The 20,695-nt window shown below is 42.6% G+C and overlaps 4 protein-coding genes across 6 annotated transcripts; 3 read left to right on the forward strand and 1 right to left on the reverse strand.

The window, feature by feature from the left end:
- Positions 1-90: 90 nt before the first annotated feature.
- Positions 91-2,250, forward strand: LOC112453663 (28S ribosomal protein S5, mitochondrial). Its single transcript, XM_025014542.1, has 6 exons — positions 91-166; positions 300-395; positions 501-851; positions 979-1,209; positions 1,297-1,496; positions 1,801-2,250. Exons 1-6 carry the CDS (start codon positions 91-93, stop codon positions 2,182-2,184), a joined length of 1,338 nt encoding a protein of 445 aa, XP_024870310.1. The 3' UTR covers positions 2,185-2,250.
- A 186-nt stretch (positions 2,251-2,436) lies between these two features.
- Positions 2,437-5,132, forward strand: LOC112453665. The gene is made up of 5 exons (XM_025014544.1): positions 2,437-2,670; positions 3,028-3,129; positions 3,230-3,504; positions 3,617-3,832; positions 3,960-5,132. Exons 1-5 carry the CDS (start codon positions 2,646-2,648, stop codon positions 4,230-4,232), a joined length of 891 nt encoding a protein of 296 aa, XP_024870312.1. The 5' UTR covers positions 2,437-2,645; the 3' UTR covers positions 4,233-5,132.
- A 711-nt stretch (positions 5,133-5,843) lies between these two features.
- LOC112453664 (coiled-coil domain-containing protein 50-like) lies at positions 5,844-10,734 on the forward strand. The gene is made up of 5 exons (XM_025014543.1): positions 5,844-6,496; positions 6,882-6,944; positions 7,480-7,597; positions 7,739-7,904; positions 8,061-10,734. The coding sequence occupies exons 1-5, from the start codon at positions 6,439-6,441 to the stop codon at positions 8,685-8,687; spliced, it is 1,032 nt and encodes a 343-aa protein (XP_024870311.1). The 5' UTR covers positions 5,844-6,438; the 3' UTR covers positions 8,688-10,734.
- LOC112453662 (protein ELYS) lies at positions 10,667-20,394 on the reverse strand. 3 transcript variants are annotated; one of them, XM_025014539.1, is made up of 6 exons: positions 20,109-20,394; positions 19,554-19,919; positions 19,125-19,422; positions 12,480-18,785; positions 12,044-12,122; positions 10,667-11,861 (listed from the first exon to the last, which is right to left on the reverse strand). In XM_025014539.1, exons 1-6 carry the CDS (start codon positions 20,136-20,138, stop codon positions 11,687-11,689), a joined length of 7,254 nt encoding a protein of 2,417 aa, XP_024870307.1. In that variant the 5' UTR covers positions 20,139-20,394; the 3' UTR covers positions 10,667-11,686. The 3 variants fall into 3 exon arrangements, with proteins under 3 accessions (XP_024870307.1, XP_024870308.1, XP_024870309.1); XM_025014540.1 differs by having other exon boundaries at positions 11,768-11,861; positions 12,048-12,122; XM_025014541.1 differs by lacking the exon at positions 12,044-12,122 and having other exon boundaries at positions 11,768-11,861.
- Between the last annotated feature and the right edge of the window lie 301 nt (positions 20,395-20,695).

The raw sequence follows: 20,695 nt of genomic DNA on the forward strand, positions 1-20,695 counted from the left end.
CTTACACCGTGTCGCACTCGGAGCTCGGAGCGATTATCGCGCAGTGTCGGAGTCAGTCGGAGTGTGGCGGACACGATTCGATTTATAAAAATGGCCTCGACTCGAATATTACGTATTTGTGGACTTTTGAGAAATTCGCCAAGAAATATTCCATCTATGAGCAATGGTACAAAATATTATCGTTTTATCGTTTACAATATATCGTATAATTTACAGACAAATATATCTAATCCAAATTAATTTGCCAGCTCAATTTATTTGCTACCGTTCGCTAACACGAGGTTATAATATCTTTTCAGATGCACGTAATTTATTTACTGTCGATTGTTCACATTTGTTAAAGACGCACATCCCTTTAGTATGCGATACGAGGAATAAGACATTTTTCATCAACAGTAAGTAAGGTTTTTTGGTGGGCGTAATATGTGTATGCTCATAGAGAACTGAGAGTCGTGGTATTTTGTTTGTATCTCATCTCATTTCGTGTCCCTCTTTCGCAGAATCTGCGGACGAATTGTGGAAAGGCGTGACGAGCGTCAGTAATGCAGGGAGGAAAAGAGGCAGAGCTAAAGGCTTACCGAGAAAGAGAGATTTAAACAAGGGTCAGATTATTGGCGTAGGAAAAATTCCGATACAATTTCCCGGTCTCAATACACCTGTATTCAGAGGAAGAGAACTCGTTCAACAGCAAAAGCTGCCTGTGGATCCTGAGAGGGAGGAGAGGCTCGCCAAGCTACGACAAAGCTATAAAACTGGGCCGAGGCGGATGAAATTATCGCCGTTGGAACGTGGTTGGACGAGTGCCCAAATGGGTGGCAGAAAGATTGGACCACCTGATCCTATTGGAGAAGGTTAGCGTTACTCATCGTTATTACGAAATTATTTCAATGTAATACTCTTTGTCAACTTTCTTTCTGATATTTTATAATATCCTAGTAACGTCGAGATTACAAACCACGTGCGACGTCTATCTTTCAGATACCTTTGACGGCTTTGAAACTTGGGTATTGGAAAGCAAAATCGTAAATTGTATGACTGGTAATTTAGGACGTAAGAGTAAGATCAGTATGTTTGTCGTAACGGGTAATGGAAATGGTCTGGCTGGATTTGCGCTAGGAAAAGCACCCGCACAAAAAACAGCCATGAAGACAGCTAAGAATAGGGCGGGTCAAAGATTGATGTATATTCCTAGATACAAGGAGCATACTGGTAATATATATGATCATGCTACGTGTAAAACTTACACGACTTACGTCTCGCTCGTTCCCTCCTTTTAATAATCTTGCTCTGTTTCAGTGCTACATGACTTTTTCACACAGTTTGGAGATACAAAATTGTTTGTAAAGAAAATGCACCAAGGATACGGGCTTGTCTGCCATCGTGCGATAAGAGCGTGTTGCGAGGCAATTGGCATAAAGGATATGCATGCCAAGGTGGAAGGTACCAAGAGTTTGCAGCATATCATAAAGGCTTTCTTTATTGGCTTGTTACAACAGGTATGTATCTCACTTGAGAGTACGCCCAACACTCTCTCCTTTAATTTTAACGTATGTTAAATTGATAGATTTGAAGCAAGCAGATTGGTTTTTCATTTAAAGCATTATTATTTAAGTTACAAATAATTTACGATGGATTTCTAGTTTACTTAATCAGATACTTTTGATACGTAAAAATGTGTAGATAATAGACCTTGGTCTTTTACTTTAATGCCAAATCCATAATTTGATACAATTTGATCAAACATTTGTCATTGCGTTATGCCACAAGGTAATCCGAAAATAACATGAGCTACGTTTGCAGAAATCGTATCAACAATTAGCGGACGAAAAACGATTGCACTTGGTTGAGTTCAAGTCGGAAAACGGAAATTATCCGGTAGTGATTGCCTCGCCGTCGCAAGTTAGAAAGCCAGAAGAAGTGACGTCCCACGAGATCCTCGATTTTACTCAATATGTTTTGGGCGGCAAAGTAATATTGCAGAAAAAGAAATCTGCACCATTCTATACGAGACTTCCATCTTGGAAAACAAGATTGTTAAAACTGGAACGAACGAGGCACTTTGATGAAACGAGGCTAAAGTTAACGGCAGAATACGGGGCGTTGAATAGTTTTCTCACTGAAAAGTATCCAGAAGCGAAGCTGCGTCCCAAGCGGAAGCCAAGTGAAAACGAAACGGAGGAATAGAGAGCATAGCCGAGTATTATGCTCTATGTATAAATGTTTCTCAATAAAGTTATGATTAGAAAATTACATTTCTACATAATTCAGACTAATTGTTTCGATGGTGTAGCCGGCTCTTCTTCTCTTCTTCTCTTCTTCTTTGATTTGATGACAGATGACCCTCCGATACGGCCAGTCGGGCCAGTACAGAGGTAGCCGGTCAAGCCGGTGGCGTTTCACGTGTGTCGCGTGTATACATACATACATATTCTCGTGCAAGCTTGGCTGCATTCTAGCAAAACTGATTATCCTATTGGACAAATCGAATGCGTTCCGAAATTCATCGAGTTTCGGTGAATTTCAGAAATTCTCTTTTCTCATCGAGAGTGTGCCAACTGCCAATCTATTTTGTGATAATTTATGACGCCCATAATGGCGCGTATCGGCGTATCAGTTTGTAAATATTTCCCCATTACGCGATTGGAATGGATTTAGATACAGCTTACATTGGTAATTAGATTTTACATCTATCCATCTGAGACAATTTCAATAATTCTACGCATACATATATACATTTTTGTTTATATCTAGAAAATATCGCTCGTACGCCTATATATTACATATGTGTGTGAATATTTTCTTTTGTGAAATATGGTTTAATCAAAGTATATATATATGTATATATATGTATATTTTGTGTAGAAGATGTAAAAGAAAAGTATAAATACCGAATAATATTTCGTATGTCACCGACGCGACGTACAGCAGAGCGGGGAACCGCGTGTTCTAAAATTATAAAAAATAAAAAATTACTTGGAAGTTTACAAGTACAATTTTCAATTGCATTTTCATTAAACTTGTTGGTAGAACCATTGATTCACGATTGGGTGGAGCATCTCCAGCAAATTGTGAAAAAACAGGAGCAGGAGCAGATGGCCAACGCAACCGATTTTGCTATGCCGTTTGTAGGTAGGCGACGAAAGAGCGTATGTGCGCGCGTGCGACAAAGCAAGAGATATTGACTAACGTTCTGCTACATCACAATAATAATTTTAAATTATACAATCAGGAATTCCAGTATCTACTGTGAAAGCTGCCTTCAAGATAGCGGAATACTTGGAGCTAGAGCCGACTGTCAAGTATATGGCCATTCAACTGTACGACAGGTTTATGTGTAAACACTTTTGGGAAATTTACAAGACTGAGATTGTGAATACGTCGTCCGAGGGATCGTGGTTGAAAGTTTGCAACAAGAGCTCTAATCAAACCAAGTTAAATTTAATGTCGTGCTTTCAGTTGGCATGCAAAATGGATTCTCATTCCAGTGTTTTAGGAATATCGCAAGTATATTGAAAGATATAATGTGTTTTGTGCGAGGAATATTTAAAAAAAGACTTGGAGACTTGGATCACGATAAATGTTAACAGATAACGTTCTGCCGCTTGTCTTTTGCTAGATTCTCAATATTCTACATCTGATTGACAAAGAGTCTGAATATACGCCGAGTATGATTTCCTCTTCGGAACGTAGAGTTATCAAAACGGTAGACTTTAAAATGCCCCTTTACACTCCACTGCAATGCATCGAGATTCTTCTGGCGGCGACAGGTCTCGGGGAAACGCCAGATATGGTTAACGTTTCGATAGATTTGTTGGATTTGGCTTACCTAAAGGTTTGGACACACGACATTTTTATATTTAAGTAATTTATTCCTTTGCGCACTTTACAATTTTTAAATTGTAATACGCGGCGTGCGTGTATTATCTCACTCAAACTCATTTGTATTCATTTAATTTCAGCACGACAGATTATATTCGCACCTTCATTTATATTACACGCACAAAGATGTTTTAAACGAGGAACGTGTAGCCATAAAACTAATATCGTTGAAATCGAATATACTTTTCTTAAGCGCAGCAGTAGTATATTGCGCAACGTTCTTTTTGTGCTTGGATACAAATGCCTCGGAAGAGCAAGTTGTCGTTACAAAATTGGCAGAATTATCCAATACAACGGATACTGATATTTTCAACATGGCCAATATGTTGCTCTTAATAGCAACGCAACGCTAACGTAATATAATGTGTATCGTAGCAAAATAATTTTCTACCACATGTTATTCATAGAGAGTATTTTGAATTCTTCGCATTTGTTGGCTCTGATTAATTTGGGATATATGTTTGAGGCACAGGATATAATTTATTAGTAAAATACCGAGCTAATAGATTATAATAACGTTATAATAAAATCTATAATTTATAAAAATACTCTTTTAAGCTTTAAATATTTGAGGTGCACATTAAGGGGTTACATATATATTTGATGAAGTCGTAAAACTAGAACGGCGTTTGCGGTACCAGAGATACCCTCCTATCATGTTAAACAAAAAACAAAAATTTTCCGTTAAACTAGGTGAAGAAATTTAGTTATCATAGCCAATTTCGAAAAATGGCAGCGATTCGTAGCACAAAATGCGAGTTTTGACTACAAAAATCGATTTTCTTTTATTTATAAAAAAGAACTAAACCCATAGATAAAAAATCCTATGACAAGCACATTATATTATATTGAGAGCGTCTCCCCTCCCCCTTTGTACGAGGGTGCAGGAGGTGGTGGGGTTGTACACCATACTGTGTAAATATTGGATTGGATTAAAAAAAAATAAATTTATTATACCTTGTATAATACGTCGCATACAATTATATACATTTTTGTTTATTTATTTAGAATGCGTCTGTGTGTGTGTGTGTGTGTATAAAATAGATGTGTGAATAATACAGTGTATTACTCAAAAATATTTCATCGCATATTATAGATAGCAAATGAAATTTACATGCAATATGAAATTCACGATTCGAATGTTATTAATTTCTCGATAATCGCCAATAATCGCTATTCGAAAAGATATATCTCCGTTACAGCTGTATTCTATTTACAATCGCGTCAGACTAGAAAAGAAAAGAAAAGAAAAGTACATCATCTGGAAGGGCAACAAAATTCACAAAATTCGTCACTCATCTTTTGCTTCTCTCGTCTCGGGAGATATCTGGCATTTCTATCGATTCCAATCAATCCGTCCGGTTGAATAGTAGAGTTTTAAGAGTTTTCCATCGGCGTACCCCTCCAACTCCAACTATAAAGGTTCTTATCTTGAGTTTTTTGACAAATCTTCCAACACCTTGCTTTTCTTTGCTTGTCTTTTCGTTCAGATCACTGTGTATTAATCTTTCTAATAAACTGTAGACTGCCCTCATCGGTTTCATATTGATGTCGACTTGCGGTCTGCCGGGTCTGCGGTATCAATGGTATCATTGACCTGATATATAGAATAGGATAGGTTAGGTTAGATTAAGTGAGGTTAAGTTAGACTAGGATATAAACTTTTTTTCTTCTCTCAGTCGCTCTCGTTTCACCTCACCTTTCACCGTGCGCGCGCGTTACGCGCGTGCTCGACGCTCGACATCCATTCATCGCCAGTAACACCACTACTGGCACTACTACGCGTCTCTCGCTCTCGCTACTATTTCAATTGATATTTCAGTATCCGTTCTGAAAAGTCGACGGCCCGGACGCTACTCCTCCGCGACCCGCGACCGCGACATCACTCGTCACGGCCACGGCCGCTCTTTATCTAGTTCGGTACTTGGGTTATTACGGAGAAACGTGTACTGCATTCTGCACAAGAGAAATCAAATATTTTTGACATTCTCTAGCGACGACGTCTCCTTCTTCTCCTTCTTCTTGACATCTTTGTTTGTATTGTTTGTAAGGGGACTTTTCTGTGCCGTATACCGTTAAACCGTGCTAAGACTGTGCGAAATCGTACACGAAATCGAAAAAAGATCGATGAACTGTCATTCCTATTATTCTCAAGAAACCCAAGCGATATCGCGCGCGCGCGCGCGCGCGTGTGTGTGCGTGTGTATAAGCCACGCGACTGACGCGACTATTCACGCCATTCACTCATACGCATACGACGGACGGCGACGGGCGACGACCAGTCGTTTCGAGCTTCGAGCTTCGACGCCTCCGACTCCGAAGTACGAGGTTCGAGGTCCGAGTTACGAGACTTCCGAGTCGTGGATGGTCGTGGTGGAGTAGTGGAGTAGTTTCAACATGGAGAAGAAACAACGTTGCGACTGCTCTCGCGCAAAGTGGTTGTAAACACAGCTCGAATCTCGAGTCTCGAGTCATCGGAGTGGAGTCGTCGATTGTATTCTGCAATCCGCTGGATCTGTTTGTTCCACCACGTGAATGGTTTCGACGTGAGAACGTGCAATGGCAAAATCTGTGCTAAGTTCCGACACGCTGCCGAAGGCGGGTCGTGTAAACGAAGGTGAGAGAACTTGAAGGTTTTTCACTGCCCGCTCCCATGCACGTGGTATGCCCGCTTCTCTCGTGATTCTCTCATGAGATCCGTGAGATGTACGAAATTCTCTGTAAGCTTGTTGACTCTCTATCTAAATTCTAAATAACCCTTACGCGCGCGCGCTCAGTCTTTCCTTAACTTCATTCTTCTTTTCACGTTTCCATACAAGTATTTCAGTTCAAAGCATTAAAGTTCAAACGTGGGAACCCGACAACCTAAGCGAAAGCGTAAATAACGGAATGACGAGACCCGCGCGAGTTCGCATACGCGGATCTCGTTACTCGTTTCACGATTAGTCATCACATTGGCATTCGTAACGCAAAACGTAATGTGAATTTGTGTGATTTTGCAGTGTGCCGCGAATGGCTGGTGCACGAGGACGGGGCACTGGCCTATCGACTTCAGGATGAAGAAAGTACGTAACAATTTTCGTAAATTTTCCACCTTTCCACCTTGGTGCGGATGTATGTGTGTCGAAGGGAGATTCGTGCAGGGCAGGGTCGTCCTAAGACTGTGTGTGCGTGCGTGTGTGTGCCTGACCATCGGTCGCTCTGGCGGCTCTGGACCCTGGAGGACTGATCGAGTTTTCTTTATTGATCGAACGTATGGAATTCATCTGAAAAACGTGACATTATGCGTGTCACGGAAAAAAAGAAAAGAAATTAAACCTTATTAAAACTCTGTGGTGCAACTTGAGGTGACTCTGACGAGTTTTGTGCCACGAGGAGAGTATATATCGAAGGGAGAAAAGGATATAAACATAAACGTATATACGTGATAAAAAATAGGATAACGTTTCGTGTCCAAGATGTAGAGATTGTAGAGGCTCGAAAGAGGATTTGAATGTTTTGCGCGTACAAGATATCTGTATCTATCGGTATCGGTATGCTATTTACCTGTAAGAGACTTATTTTAACGTATAATTTTTTTATTTTTCTTATGATTCGTAGTCAAGGAACATTACACCGGCAACAAAACGCGTAATGCACAGGTGAGAGAAGATTTGCCGCGAGCCAGAGTCGAACAGGAATTGGAAGCACTGAGATATCAAACTTACGTTCAACAACAGTTAGTACGATTTGTATCGTTTAAAGATAGAGATTATTTCGTACGAGATGTCATTGTGCCTTTTAAAAGATCGTTTCCTTTTATTTTTCTTTTCTTTTCTTATATTTACTTAGTTATTTATTTATTTTTTCTTTTGCAAAGGGAAGAAAGAGACGCGCTTGTTGCGAGGCAGATTGCCCTATCTCTGGAGCGAGAGGAGAGACAGAGAGAGCGCGACGTGCAAGAAAGGATGAGATTACAACTGAGATTAGGAGATGAAGCTATGCAGCGAGAGTTTGAGAGACGTATGCAAGAAGAAAAGGATGAGGTAACCATGATATTTTGCGGTTAATGAAACCCTTGAAAGCAAAAAATACGCACGTACGTACGTACGTACGTATATCTTTGTTCATTTGAGAAAAAAAGAGACACGTTGCTAGCGTGAAAATGTAAATGTTAAAAGTCGGATTTTTTTTAACGACAGGAACTGGCGAAGAAGTTGCAACAAGAAGAAGAAGAAGATCACGACGATCCAGAAGACGAGCGATTAATGTTGGATCAAAAATTGGCGATGGAGGCGCAGGATGCTGAATTGGCGCGAATGCTTCAGGAGAAGGAGCGTACGAAAGCTCGTAAAGCGCGAGAGAGGGCAAGGCAGAAGAAGCTAGAGCGGGAGCGTCTGCAACTGCAACAACAACAACAGCAACAGGCAGATGAACAGAATCTCACGGAACGACCTCAAAGACCAGACAGGCTGGACTTGAAGACTGTGTCGATCAAGAATCGAGGCCGTTATTCTGCCAATTATTCTCAGTATTCGGATCCCGAGGAAATCCAGACGCTAGACACCGTTGACACGATGCGAGAAATGACAAATGTCGCAGCCATTATTGATCCTACTTACCATGTTCATCGAGGTACCTCGAGCAGCTCGAGCAGCACGATAAGCCCCACTTACGTTTTGCCGACGCCACCACAGGAGCTAATGACGGATGAGGTACCGTGTTACATGCCGATTCAAGGCCAACGACGAAATCAGGCTCAATCACCGTCTAACGCGCATGAGGAAAAGCATAAACGGCGAGTTAAAGACGGATGTAAGCATCAGTAAAAGTTTTGAGGGGGAGGGAGAGAGAGAGGTATTTTTTATTTAAAAATTCGACTTTTTCTCATTACCATCAAACGATGGCATAAATTAGTAAATATTTATTTCTTAAGTCTGTCTATAGCCGGTATTCATAGTCAGATCTTATATATAAGATCTGACTATGAATAACGGCCTATAAAGAGATGCAATTTTGTTACGTATTGAGCAATATTGATAATACATTTATTTAATATATTTGCATGTACTTTCGCAAAACGTGTGTGTGAATTTCAAGATTTTACGATTATTCATATTAATAGAATATATTGCCATATTACGTGATGATGTAAACCAATGTACTGCCATACATTGCACAAAGTATAATGTGCCTTTTAAGGGCATTTAAAGGAATTTAAGAGCCTTAACTTCAAAAATTAATGAATTACTCATATACATATATACATTATATACATATATATATACACACGAGATTACAATTGCTGATATCCGAAGGGATAGATTGTACCGTCCTCGATTTTCTTGTTACATTTCTTGGTAGCACTGGGGGGGGGGGAATAAATATTATTTTTAATGTTAACACGCTTCTCAGTGTTCAAATTTTCGACATTTTTAGCATAGAATAAAAGCAAAAAGATATCTTAGACAATAAGAGAACGATTTGTAACATATATTTTTCAACTTGATGCATTTATATGTAACGAGTAAGCAATGACGGTGTACAAATACTTATACACTGCAAGAGTTCATCATAAAATTTCATAATTTGCCCATAGATGGGTCAGATGGTACAGTGTGTAATTGAAACGCATGAGCAGATTATGAAAGATTGAAAAATTGTAAAAACTTTTTTCCAACGCATTCTTTATTGTTTAGTTAAGTGATTACGTTTAAAAGAATCTCTCGTGTTTTCGATACGTTCAAACTTGCTCTTCTAATGCCCGTATCACACTAGCGATTGGCGATTGCGTTTACGTTTGCGTCTACGTCTTTTGACCAATCAGAACGGAAATCGCGAATCGCACGCGCCAGCAGCTAGTTTCTGAGTGGTCAAGAGACGTAAACGCAAACGTAGACGCAATCGCCAATCGCTAGTGTAATACGGGCATAAAATATAATCATATGTATCCGCTACACATATTTATCACTGCTACAAGGGTTCTTTATAGCATGCGTGCTTAATTTGATAATAAATCGCGCCTACTTAAAATTCTTTTGTAGTTAGTAAGGTAGAACGTAAAAAATGACAACACTGCCAAAGATAACACTTTAATGTTGCCCTTTAGAAAAACGTTAATAAAGTTGATAAAGAAAATGTGAACACATATGTACGCATTACGTATGTGTAAAGATCTAGGTCGAACGAGTCTTATGCCCGTGTCACACTAGCGATTGGCAATTGCGTCTACGTTTACGTTTACTTTTCTTCAATCAGAAAGTAGCTGCTGGCGCGTGCGATTCGCGATTTCCGTTCTGATTGGTCAAAATACGTAAACGCAAACGTAAACGCAATCGTCAATCGCTAGTGATACGGGCATTTTACGTACTGCAATGTTTTCTAAACTATGAAACATATGAGCAAGTTTCTAAAATGTTTAGGTATATTGTCAATTGTAATATATCGAAGAGAAGTATTAGAATGCAGAATTGTGTTACGAAGGGTACGGTCGTTACATTTTCCTTCCAGAAAGAAAAGAAAAGGAAAAACATCTCTTTAATTACTTGCAATTTTAAAATAACACATCTATGAAGCGCTTAGAATTTATTTATTATTAATTCTCCGTCATTATATAAAGGATGTACATGGATTTATTGTATGTACAATGTATTATTTACTAACTTGTATAAGGACTGTGTTCAAAAGAATAAGAATCTCTATTGATAGTTTTTCCAAGCGATATTCCATTAGAATATATGAATTCCTTTTGTAACAATTATGCGTTATTTGTGGTGAGTGGAGTTTTCTCTCGTTTAATACTATCATATATTACCTTTTACATTTATTGTATCAATACAACTATACATGAGTATGTTAATAAATTATTTACAAAGATATGATACATTGCCTTCTTGTCGAAAATATTGTAGAGGGATGTGCTATATTATATGTAAAGTGTTTGTAGCAAAGTTTCTTGTGCTACAAAATGAAAATCCAGAAGAAATCTTAACGTAAAAAAAGTGACTACTGACAGTAGATATCTTAAAAAAATGTACGTGTAAACGGAATGAATACTATTGTAATGGTCAGAGAGTGCGCGCGCACGCGGGTGTATATGTGCCAAAAGTATTTGATATAGCACATTTTTCAATGATAGTTTATCATTAGAATACATTTTTTACGTGACATTCGTAGCCATATCTCTGTACACTTGTCAACTTGTGCATCGATGTAGAAATAACACGATACATCTGAGATTGGGTGAAACCCAATAATCTTTTCTATGCAACAAAAACATATATAATGTAATTTGATTCAATTATGCAGGTTTACAAATCTTTGATAAAAACAATCTTTAAAACTTTACAGATTATTCAAGAGAATCTCCTACGTGTTATCGAAAAAAAAGAAAAAAAAAAGAAAAGAAAGTACCTCTTCTAGATAATCTCAACATCATATTAGCTTATATTCCAGATATCTCTGTCGATTATTTCCCACCACGTGACAAAGTCTTAAAATATATTCTAATTAGAAAAAGAAAAAAACTCAATACTTTGTACTATATTTTTACCAGAATAGAATATAGACGCTGTAACTGGTCAATAACTTTTACGTATGTGACGTTTCCTAATATTTCTTTGAATTCGCGCCTAGTATAAGTGTCAAAAACTAATGCTTTGCAAAGGGTGATGAGCCGTACCGTTTTAATTGATAGAAGCACGCGTAATAGAAAAATGTTGCGGCTACAAAAAGAAATATGTGAAATCAATTTACAGGCGTATTGAAAGGTTGACAAATCCAAAATGTGGGCGATAGATACGCCAGAACTCCCGGGAAGTTTCCAGTTTTAATCTGTTCTGCTTTTGGATCTTTTAGATACAACGAATCTTTTCCGAAATCGTGATCCAAAGGTATTTATGACTAAACGTCCGTAACGGCCGGATTCGACGATGCCATGAGGTTTCTGGATAGTGAGCCGTTGTTTTCCTTGATGAGAACTCGGTATGAAGGAGCTTATTTTTCTGTGGAAAAAACATAGAGTATAAGCCAACTTGTATATCTTTCTCTCTCTCTCTTTCTCTCTCTCCCTCTCTCTCTCTCTTTCTCTCTCTAGTAGAGATGAAATAAAAATGATTAAAGCTTATGGAGAGAACACAGCGATGAGAGAAGAGCGATTGTGTCAAATCAATTAATGAATTACAACCTACGATGTTGGTTTGAAGAAATGTTTTTAGATCTGGTTTGGGGCGGTGAGAACACATAATTCGGGACTTCCCCAATGTCTGTAAATTGAAGACCACGATTTCATCAAACCGTGTTCGATATTTGAATACCTGCTATTCGACAAGCGAATGGAGTTACGTCCCATCGTATTATACTAATCGATCGACAAGTCCTATTCAGTTGTATGTACATTGTGTGCAAAGAGTTGACTAAAAACAGAAATCTATTACGGAAAGGAGAGAGAATTCAAAAGATAATTTACAATGTAATTTCTGAAAGCAACTCTCAAGCGATAAGAGATTCGATGTCGATAAAAAATTCCGTTTGTTACGATATTTGTAGAGCGTTTCCTGCGGCGCGGCGTAAGACCATTCACTTGGCGAGAGCGGGTCTATTCTCTCAAATCCGTTTCTCACCTTTCTCATCCAATGGCACGTCGTCCGTCTTCTCCGGTAGCGAAAAGGAAAATAGATTACTGGATTCTTGATTCACGCTGGTCTTGCGCGGTCTACCTCGTCCTCGTCTCGGCTTCACCGTTCCTTCCTTCTTCGTCTCCTTTGTCTCCTTCGTCGTGACTGACGCCGCCCTTTTCTTGGGCGTAGGAGCACTCTGGGCGGCTTCGCTATCCGCGACACCATCCTTCTCGTCTCTTTCGAGATTTGCCATATCCTCACTCATTTCCGCAAACTCTTCCGCTATCGGCGACACCACCGCGCGACTTGTCGCATCAACATTTCTGACCCTCCTCTTCATCTCCGTGCGTGTCACATCGGCGCTGGACGCTCTTCTTTCTCTGGCGTTACTTTGCACAGCCTTCTTCCTGGTGGATCTCGTCTCCCTCAACGGCGGACTCAAGATCTCCTCCAATTCCTCCGGTACGGACAGTACCGACGCGCTTCGAGCGCGCGTGGTTGTCGTTAATCTACCGACAATCTTCTCGACATTCCTAGCGGCGGACGTCCCGGTCTCGTCGGGTCCCGGTCGTCTCTCCGACTCCTCCCTCTCCCCCAGAGGCTCGGCGACCTCCAGGATGGTTTCTTTCATGACACTACCGGACCTACGTCGCCGCGAGCCTACGGGCTGCGCCGTCATCTCCTTAGGTACCGAACTGCCGCGTTTACGGTTAGCGATAACTTTAACAGCGCTCGGCTCCTTCGAACGCTGATCCTCATCCCAATCTCTCGTGGACGACCTCAATGACCTGTTGGTCGTTGCGGCATCGGTATCGGACGACACCGAAAACTTTCTCACACGCCGCAAAGACCTCTTGTTCGCGTTCTCGCCTTCTTCGTCGTCGCTCGTGAGCGTCCTCTCAGTCAAATCAGCCGCTCCTACTGGGGCGTCCGCCGGTAATTCTTTCTTCGTGAAAGAAGCGAATCTCGTGCTTCTCCTCACAGGTAGCTGCTCGTCCTTGACGCTCTCGGAGTCGCTGTTTTTCGTCTCGGCTGGCCGCGGCATTTCCATCGTCACGGACGTACATCTGCGACCTCTTCTCGCTGACGCGGACGGTCGCGCGTCCGGCGCGTCAACGTTTTCTGAACCTCGCGGCTCAACACTCTCGTCCATCGTCACCGAGCTCATTAGCACGTCCTTCGCGAGAGAGCTCGCTCTTCGGCCACGCAATTTTCCCAATGGAGAGCTTACCCTCGTCTCTTTCGCCGCCGAACTCGCTCTCCTCGAACGCGACAATTTTTCCAAGTCCACTTCCTGCAACGAACGATCCGTTGGCAATCTTAGCGTGGCCAGAGTCGTCTCATGAATCGGTTCTCGCGATCGCGCAAGTTTCCCAGCATCCGCGCTTTGTAATCGAAGCGAAGATATCTCCAAGGTATTTCGCGATGGAGAGTCCTTAGTCATTGAACTCGCTCTTCGTAGACGTGAGCGGGTGACTTTCTCCGACTGTACTTGCCGCGCCGATGAGGTATCCAACGTATCTTTTGCTGTCGAACCTGCTCTACGGGATCTAGTCATACGCACGGATTCGGAAATGTCTGCCGTCTCTTGAATTTCATTCCTCTCACTTTTCTTTGAGAAACTTTGAGTTTCTCGACCCGACAGCTTTCTCTCCTCGACCGTCCCCTCGGCCGATACCTCGATCCTACCGCTGTCTACTTTACATAGTTTTACATAGCTCGAAAAAATTTTGTTGGACTCGTCATGGACCGCGACGTCGGGCCCCGGTAAAGTCTCGGCGAGGTCTCTCTTCGGAACGCTTTCTCTCCTATCTGCCTTCCGGTTCTTCTCATCGGATTCACAGTTCTTCTCCACTTGGACTTTATTCCGCATCACATGGGGTTTTTGTGAATTGGAATATCTACCGTTTTCCGCTTTTGGTTCTTGAGTTTCTCCAGAACTACTAGAATCGGACTCGTCGTCTGTAATATTCGACATGTCGTACAATGTACGCTCCGAATGAACAATCGGCATCGAATGCGTCTCCCCTTTGCTGCTATTATCCGCTTCATCATCGAGTACTACCGGGGTCACAGCTCTGCTATTCGCAGAATCGTCGTCGGTCAAATCAACATCACCCATCACCCGCACCGATTCTTGCAACTCCTGCAAGCCGTTAGGTTTCGTCACGCTGCACGTTGCTTCGGCCTCGTATTCTGGATTCCAAGTCTCGTGAAACGAACAAGAAGCAGAAACTTGGCTGTCCAAATGCATCTGCGCGTCTTCCAGAATCGTGGCTAGACTCTCGAACGTCTCCTCGTGCTCGTCATTGTCTCGCTCCTCATCGTTTGGAAATCCAAGTAGCTCCTCCTCGTCAGACTCATCCGAAAAGATCGGACTCGATTCCGCGACCTTCTCAAATTCGTCGAGTGCGGGCATCTCGTAATTTTTTTCTCGTAAACTCGGACTATCTTCCCTCGCGATTCTTCCATTATTGAATCGGCTCTGTCGCATCTTGCTCTCTACGACCTTGTCTAAAGCATCTCTTTGTTCCACTCCTGGAGCGAGATCGCTCCCACCGCAACCAGATCGTTCGACGTACTCGGGTCTGTTGGATTCGCTTAGAACGTTAAAATCTTCCTCTACCTCGTACGCGTTATTCACGTCGTCCACTTCCATCGCTCGCTTGTCACTAATGGATGTTTGAGAAATTATAATCTTCGTTAGTGGAGTAGACGAAATGGCAAATTTATCTCTGCCATCTCTTTCCGTAGGCGATCTCCATTGCGACGGACTGATGCGTCTCGATCTCCTTGGGCAGCTAATGTCGACGCTGCTATCGGAGGACAGTACAGTGGTCGAGTAGACGGAGGCCGACAATAACGAGCTACCTCTCCTCGGTGTACCTGAGACAAACGGCTGCTTCGTCATCTCTTCGGTCGACGAGATCGCTGCGGACAAGTTTGCGAACGAGCCACTCGCTTTCTTGGCGCAAAATTCCTGTGGCACTTGTACGGACGAGTTTAAGGCACTTGTTCTGAGGCTGGGTCGCGGACGGGCGTAGCACGAAATCTTACCGGAGGTACTGCTACCGTCACTCAAAACTGCGCTTTCGCAATACGCTGACTTATTCGCGTTTGGACTGAAGAGCGCATCGTTACTCGCTTCTTTCCAACTTGCTTCGAGGGAAACATCAGTCTCACTTTCGTCCTGTTCCTCTTCCTCCCCTTGTCCTCTTGCCTCCTTCTCCTTCTCTTCCTCTTCCTCATACACTAAAGCTTTCTTGGACTGATTGATGTTAAATCGTATCTGTCTATTGACTTTCCTCTCCCTCTCGGACAATCTATCGGTGGCCTCCTTTGCTTGGAACGTCGCGGTAGGAGACGTCGAGCTTCTTACGAGTTGTCTAATCTTCAAAATCGATTGCGGTGTCTCTGGAACGCGATCCTTGCTCGTGGAAATATTAGGCTTGCGCTTTACCAGAGGCGTCTCGAAAGTCTCCTGAAATCCTAAAACTCCCGATTCTCTCGAAACTCGTTTACTCGGTGAGACTTTCCCGTCCGATAGTTTCCGGCGTTTTATGCCTTCCGACATGTCGTCCTCTTCGTCCTCCTTGTAAATCTGATCAACCGTGCGTTTGCCGCGACTTTTACGCAACAGCGTCGGGAACAACACACAGTTCATGTTTACGCCGTAATTGTTGAGTCTTAAGGACGTGCAGGGCGCACTGACAAACGGGATCTGACACTTCTCTCCTCGTACATAGGTCTCTCTGGCCTTCGTAATGGCCGTTTCATATATACTCCGCGACCTGTCGTGGCTCTTGCGATGTGACATCGGTCTGGAATAGCGCGCCTTCAGATCCGCGTCCGAATTTGTCATGGCCGCACGCATGGAGAATTGTTTCGCGACATCGGGCAAGGTCATTTCGTACGCGCCGAGAATACTGCTCGTAGTCGACTGCACGTCTTTGACCAGGTTCGACTGGTACTGCCGAATCGGATAACTTCCGTCAATTACTTCTGTGTAACGGCATCGTTGTAAATAGTACAACAAACGCAAATCTTCCATCTTGTTCTCTTCGAGAAACTTGACCAACACCTCCTCTTCCTCCGAGTCCAGCACTAAATGCAGAATTTCATCGAGCTTATTGTATCTCCTGCACGCTCGGAAGAAGCTAGTTAGCAGTTGTTCGTAGTGGCAGGGTGGCCGACAGTGGAAAGCGGACTGTAGCAGACCGTGCTCCACCGAGAGACTCATGGCCATACCTTGCTCTTCGATGGAGGACAGGGGAGGTTTCCTCACGCGAAGATATACTAGCGCCAGTTTGTGTTGATTATTACGCACCAAGGTGCGCAATATTAGCCGGTGGTGCCAATCCTTGATATCGGAGTCGCAGACTAACTGGCCAGTCATTGTGTCGAGGAATTCCTGATAATTTTCGTGATCGAGCAACCAGAATGCCTGAGTGAGCTTGATGAGGCTGGGGCTCATCATGAACGCGGACGGATATTTGATCAGTTGTTTCACCGCGGGATACAGCCGCTGCAGCAGCATAGCCAGGTCCATCAGGAGATAAATTGTGATCTGATGTCTGCAACTGATCTCCTTTGCTTCCGTCTGATGACAATCGGTTAAATAAGATCGTAGTAAAGATTGCAACGATGGCGGTGGATAGCAGCCACGCGTGACGATGCCACCTTCTCTTTCCCACTGTGCTTTCAATATGGAACACTCGCGCGTTATCAGCTCGTCAATAAACAAGTCTTGCTCGTTTTTGCTATCGCTGTCACTGTTGTTCAAAAATTGTGCTCGTTTCTCTTTATAAAGCATCGAAAGCTTCTCGTAGGGGTAAGGCACTCTTAGCGCTAGGGAGATAGACAGCGCAACCTTCTCCTCTTCTTCTTCTTGTTTTTCTTCTTCCTCGGCCTGCGCCTCCGCCTCTGCCTCTGCCTCTGTTGCCACCGCCGCTTTCTCCTCATTCTTCTCCTCCTCCAAATCATGCGTCTCGGGCAACAGTCCCACGTCGTAGAACCAAAGGAGTACTTGGAAATACGTAGATACGCGTCTCAACGTCCTTTGTTGCTTCATCAAGTCTACCGCCGCGGACGGCAATTTGCCCACTACATTGGACAAACATTCCAATTGCTGCGAGCAAAACCGCAAGGTTTTCACGTCAGTTTCGCCGATGCTAATGCCTGACTGATCAAATAGAGGAATGCAGAGCCGATCCGCGAGAATTTTTATCGTAGAAGCTCGCTGGACGGCCCACTTGAGGAAAGTGGGATATAAGTAAGAAGCACTACCGTCCGACCACTCCATGGCGCATTTTATCAGAAAAGTGGACCACCGCTGTTCCAAACAGAGCGACAGCAACATCTCTCGTTGCGCATTCTGATCGCTAGCAAACGAGAATTCCGAATTGAACGGCACCAGGCCGACCGAAAGACATCTGTGAAACGTTTCAAACGGTTGTATCAAGACGACTGGACCCGCCGTAGATATCTCACGTAGCAAGTCGGTCTGAATGCCACGTGTCATCCAGAACGTCAGTTTCGTCGAGTTCAACTCCACCCATTCGAGTGATAAGGAGTTGGGGTAGAAGAGTTCCTCGGGCGAGCTCGGGCCATTGCTGGAGAACTCTTGTAAACTTTGCGGGATATATGTGAAACCTATAACATGACCGTCTCCCTCACCTTTCGCGTCCGTTCGTGTACGATACGTTGCCAATATGCTGTTTGGATTCTGACACTCGCTGATGGTGTGCGGCATTTGCTCTTTGTACCATTGATTCAGATCGAACAGATATACTATGTCGTTAGTGGCGATGAGCAGTAGATTATCCTCGCCTCTTCTAGTGACCGATTCAGTCTGCTCCGGATTGGACTCTCTCTCAACGCTACACAAACCGACGACCTTGTCTCCTTCGTTCAGCTCCGATTCAAACTTCAAGCTGGGATCATCTTCTAGACTGAAGTACAAGTTTATCTCTCTGTCACAGTATTTCCTTTCAAATTGCATGGCGTACATTCGCAATATCGGCGGTGCTTTTGACATGTCGTCCTGAAACACTACCCATAAGTAATAAAAAGGTCTAGGGTCGTCCGTGGGTTCCAACAAAGCCAAATGCGTGATCGTCATGTTCTCATCGATGGGTGTACTGATCCATCCGATGGAACCATCGTTCTGCCAAATTATTACTCTGCCCAAACAGCCGGAGATTAAACAGCCAATCTTTGTGGAACTAATGATCGCGGTGGTCAAACTCTCGCCAAGCAAAGGAGACGATTCGAAATCTTCTCTGTTGAAGCCAATATGCTTTTCTATACCTAAAAATATATTGAATTTGCAAATATTAATTAAAGATTTGTGCGTCACACAGAAATACACGCACGCACACAAACACACACACACACACACACAAGTGCATCTCTCCTATCCTTAACATCCTTAACTAGAAGTGCATCTTCTATATCCTTAACATCCTTTAATAGTATCGATAGACTTTTTGAAACAAATGACTGATACTTGGATAAGTATTAGATTGGCCAATAAGTCCGTGCGGTTTTTTATAAGTAAAATTTTTAAGTAAAAAACCGCACGAACTTATATTTTGGCCAACCTAATATTTGACAATAATTTATTTGTACTTGTATGTAGCAACTTACGGTTGTTGAGCAAATTATAAGCTGCATGCTTTTCTCGAATGGACTGACGTCTACCGATAATTTGTTTCATCGGTGAAAAGTCTATCTCTGCTGGCGACGTTTCGTCCATAACAACCGACGAATCATGCGTATCCCATACGGTCCTCCGGAGATCAATCATGATATGATGAAGATTACGCAAAGCTACACAGGCCATTCCGTCCATTTCACTTAGCACATTATCGGGTCTCTTATCATTGAATTCCTCCCATTCTGCACCACCCGCTACAACGCATACTTGTTCTATCCCGCACGGCATCTATAAAACGTATGTGTGTACGTATACATATAATGCAAAGTACAAAAACCCTTACATATCCCATAATAGCCTTAATAGCGATTCAAAATGAGTACAGTTTAGAATTTAGAGAACCCCCGACAAATACTTACTCGAATAGCTCTCAAGACACGAGACGTAGTACAGTCGAATATACATAACAAACCAGAGGAATCTTTCAGTTTGGTCGCACAATTATCTATTCCAATCAGCAGCAATGGAAATTCTCCAGATTGCGCAGGAAATTGAGAAACGGATGTTACAACCCCACGAAATGTCCAACTGCTAACGCTTTCTCCTGTTTTCGCATTGAAGACTGTCAAGTGGCAACCGTAACTTAGCCACGCGTATGTTGCATTATGCAGAAATCCTCCACGGCAATCGTCAACGTCGTGCTCTTGGAGGTTCGTAGACTGACCGTACTCCAAGTTCCTCAACCAGTTTGATACAGGAAATTGAAGTTTCACGATCCTGCGAATCTGCACGAGGGCACAAATAAAAGCGATAAACCCTTCCCCATTCATCTAATTCATTATTATATTTTGATAAGATGTATTTTTATATTTTCGGCACAATTTGGCTCAAAGTGCCGAAAATATAAAAATGATGGTTGGAAACTATCGCGATAGGTTATATCGATAATTGGAATATTTTATGTGAATCGTTACCTCGCAATTGGCTTCCTCTAGCTCCTTCATTTCTCAGGCGAGCTACCGAAATATCATCGGTGAAAGTCGCATTTAAAAACCGTTCTTGCGGTTCGCAGATCGAGGTTATGTTGGCGCCAAACCTCACGTCCGTTCTCGACGTTCTCGTGACCGCCCGGGAGAGAGAGAGAAAGAGACACACACACACACGTACACACACGTGTAAGAGATAAAATTGCACGTGTAGTGGAAAGTGGGGCTTATAGGAAGAACTATACCAACTGCTACAGCCTAACACAGTAGCAAAGCAACGATATATGTATATACATATATACATACATATGCACATTGCACACAAATGTTCCCATAGGCTGCGTTCCAAAATTCACTCTGGGCTGCTCTGGGTAACTAAAATCTATAGTTTACGTCACATATGTGTACATACATATAGGCTGCATTCGAGGAGCGCGCTATTAGCGCTATTGCATCATTCTGTCTTTATCGCTCATCAGTTGTAAAACAAGGATAGAACAAGCAAATAGCGCTAATAGCGCGCTCCCCGAATGCAGCCATACTATAGCATTTTAGTTAACTAAAGTGAATTTTGG

Source organism: Temnothorax curvispinosus, unplaced genomic scaffold (assembly GCF_003070985.1).
Source record: "Temnothorax curvispinosus isolate PA1 unplaced genomic scaffold, ASM307098v1 QBEX01004550.1, whole genome shotgun sequence".
Taxonomy (NCBI): Eukaryota; Metazoa; Arthropoda; class Insecta; order Hymenoptera; family Formicidae; genus Temnothorax; species Temnothorax curvispinosus.

Bases quoted from the DNA above. Each gene is read 5' to 3' on its own strand.
- LOC112453663 (XM_025014542.1), top strand. From the start codon at position 91: ATGGCCTCGACTCGAATATTACGTATTTGTGGACTTTTGAGAAATTCG. The intron at 396-500 runs GTAAGTAAGGTT...CCTCTTTCGCAG, and splicing joins TAAGACATTTTTCATCAACA to AATCTGCGGACGAATTGTGG. The intron at 1,497-1,800 runs GTATGTATCTCA...CTACGTTTGCAG, and splicing joins TTATTGGCTTGTTACAACAG to AAATCGTATCAACAATTAGC.
- LOC112453662 (XM_025014539.1), bottom strand. From the start codon at position 20,138: ATGAAGGAGCTAGAGGAAGCCAATTGCGAG. The intron at 18,786-19,124 runs GTAAGTTGCTAC...ATATATTTTTAG, and splicing joins TTATAATTTGCTCAACAACC to GTATAGAAAAGCATATTGGC. The intron at 11,862-12,043 runs GTTGTAATTCAT...TTTTTTCCACAG, and splicing joins TCTTCAAACCAACATCGTAG to AAAAATAAGCTCCTTCATAC.
- LOC112453664 (XM_025014543.1), top strand. From the start codon at position 6,439: ATGGCAAAATCTGTGCTAAGTTCCGACACGCTGCCGAAGGCGGGTCGT. The intron at 6,497-6,881 runs GTGAGAGAACTT...GTGATTTTGCAG, and splicing joins GGCGGGTCGTGTAAACGAAG to TGTGCCGCGAATGGCTGGTG. The intron at 7,905-8,060 runs GTAACCATGATA...TTTTAACGACAG, and splicing joins TGCAAGAAGAAAAGGATGAG to GAACTGGCGAAGAAGTTGCA.
- LOC112453665 (XM_025014544.1), top strand. From the start codon at position 2,646: ATGGATTTAGATACAGCTTACATTG. The intron at 2,671-3,027 runs GTAATTAGATTT...ACTTGTTGGTAG, and splicing joins TTTAGATACAGCTTACATTG to AACCATTGATTCACGATTGG. The intron at 3,130-3,229 runs GTAGGCGACGAA...TTATACAATCAG, and splicing joins TTTTGCTATGCCGTTTGTAG to GAATTCCAGTATCTACTGTG.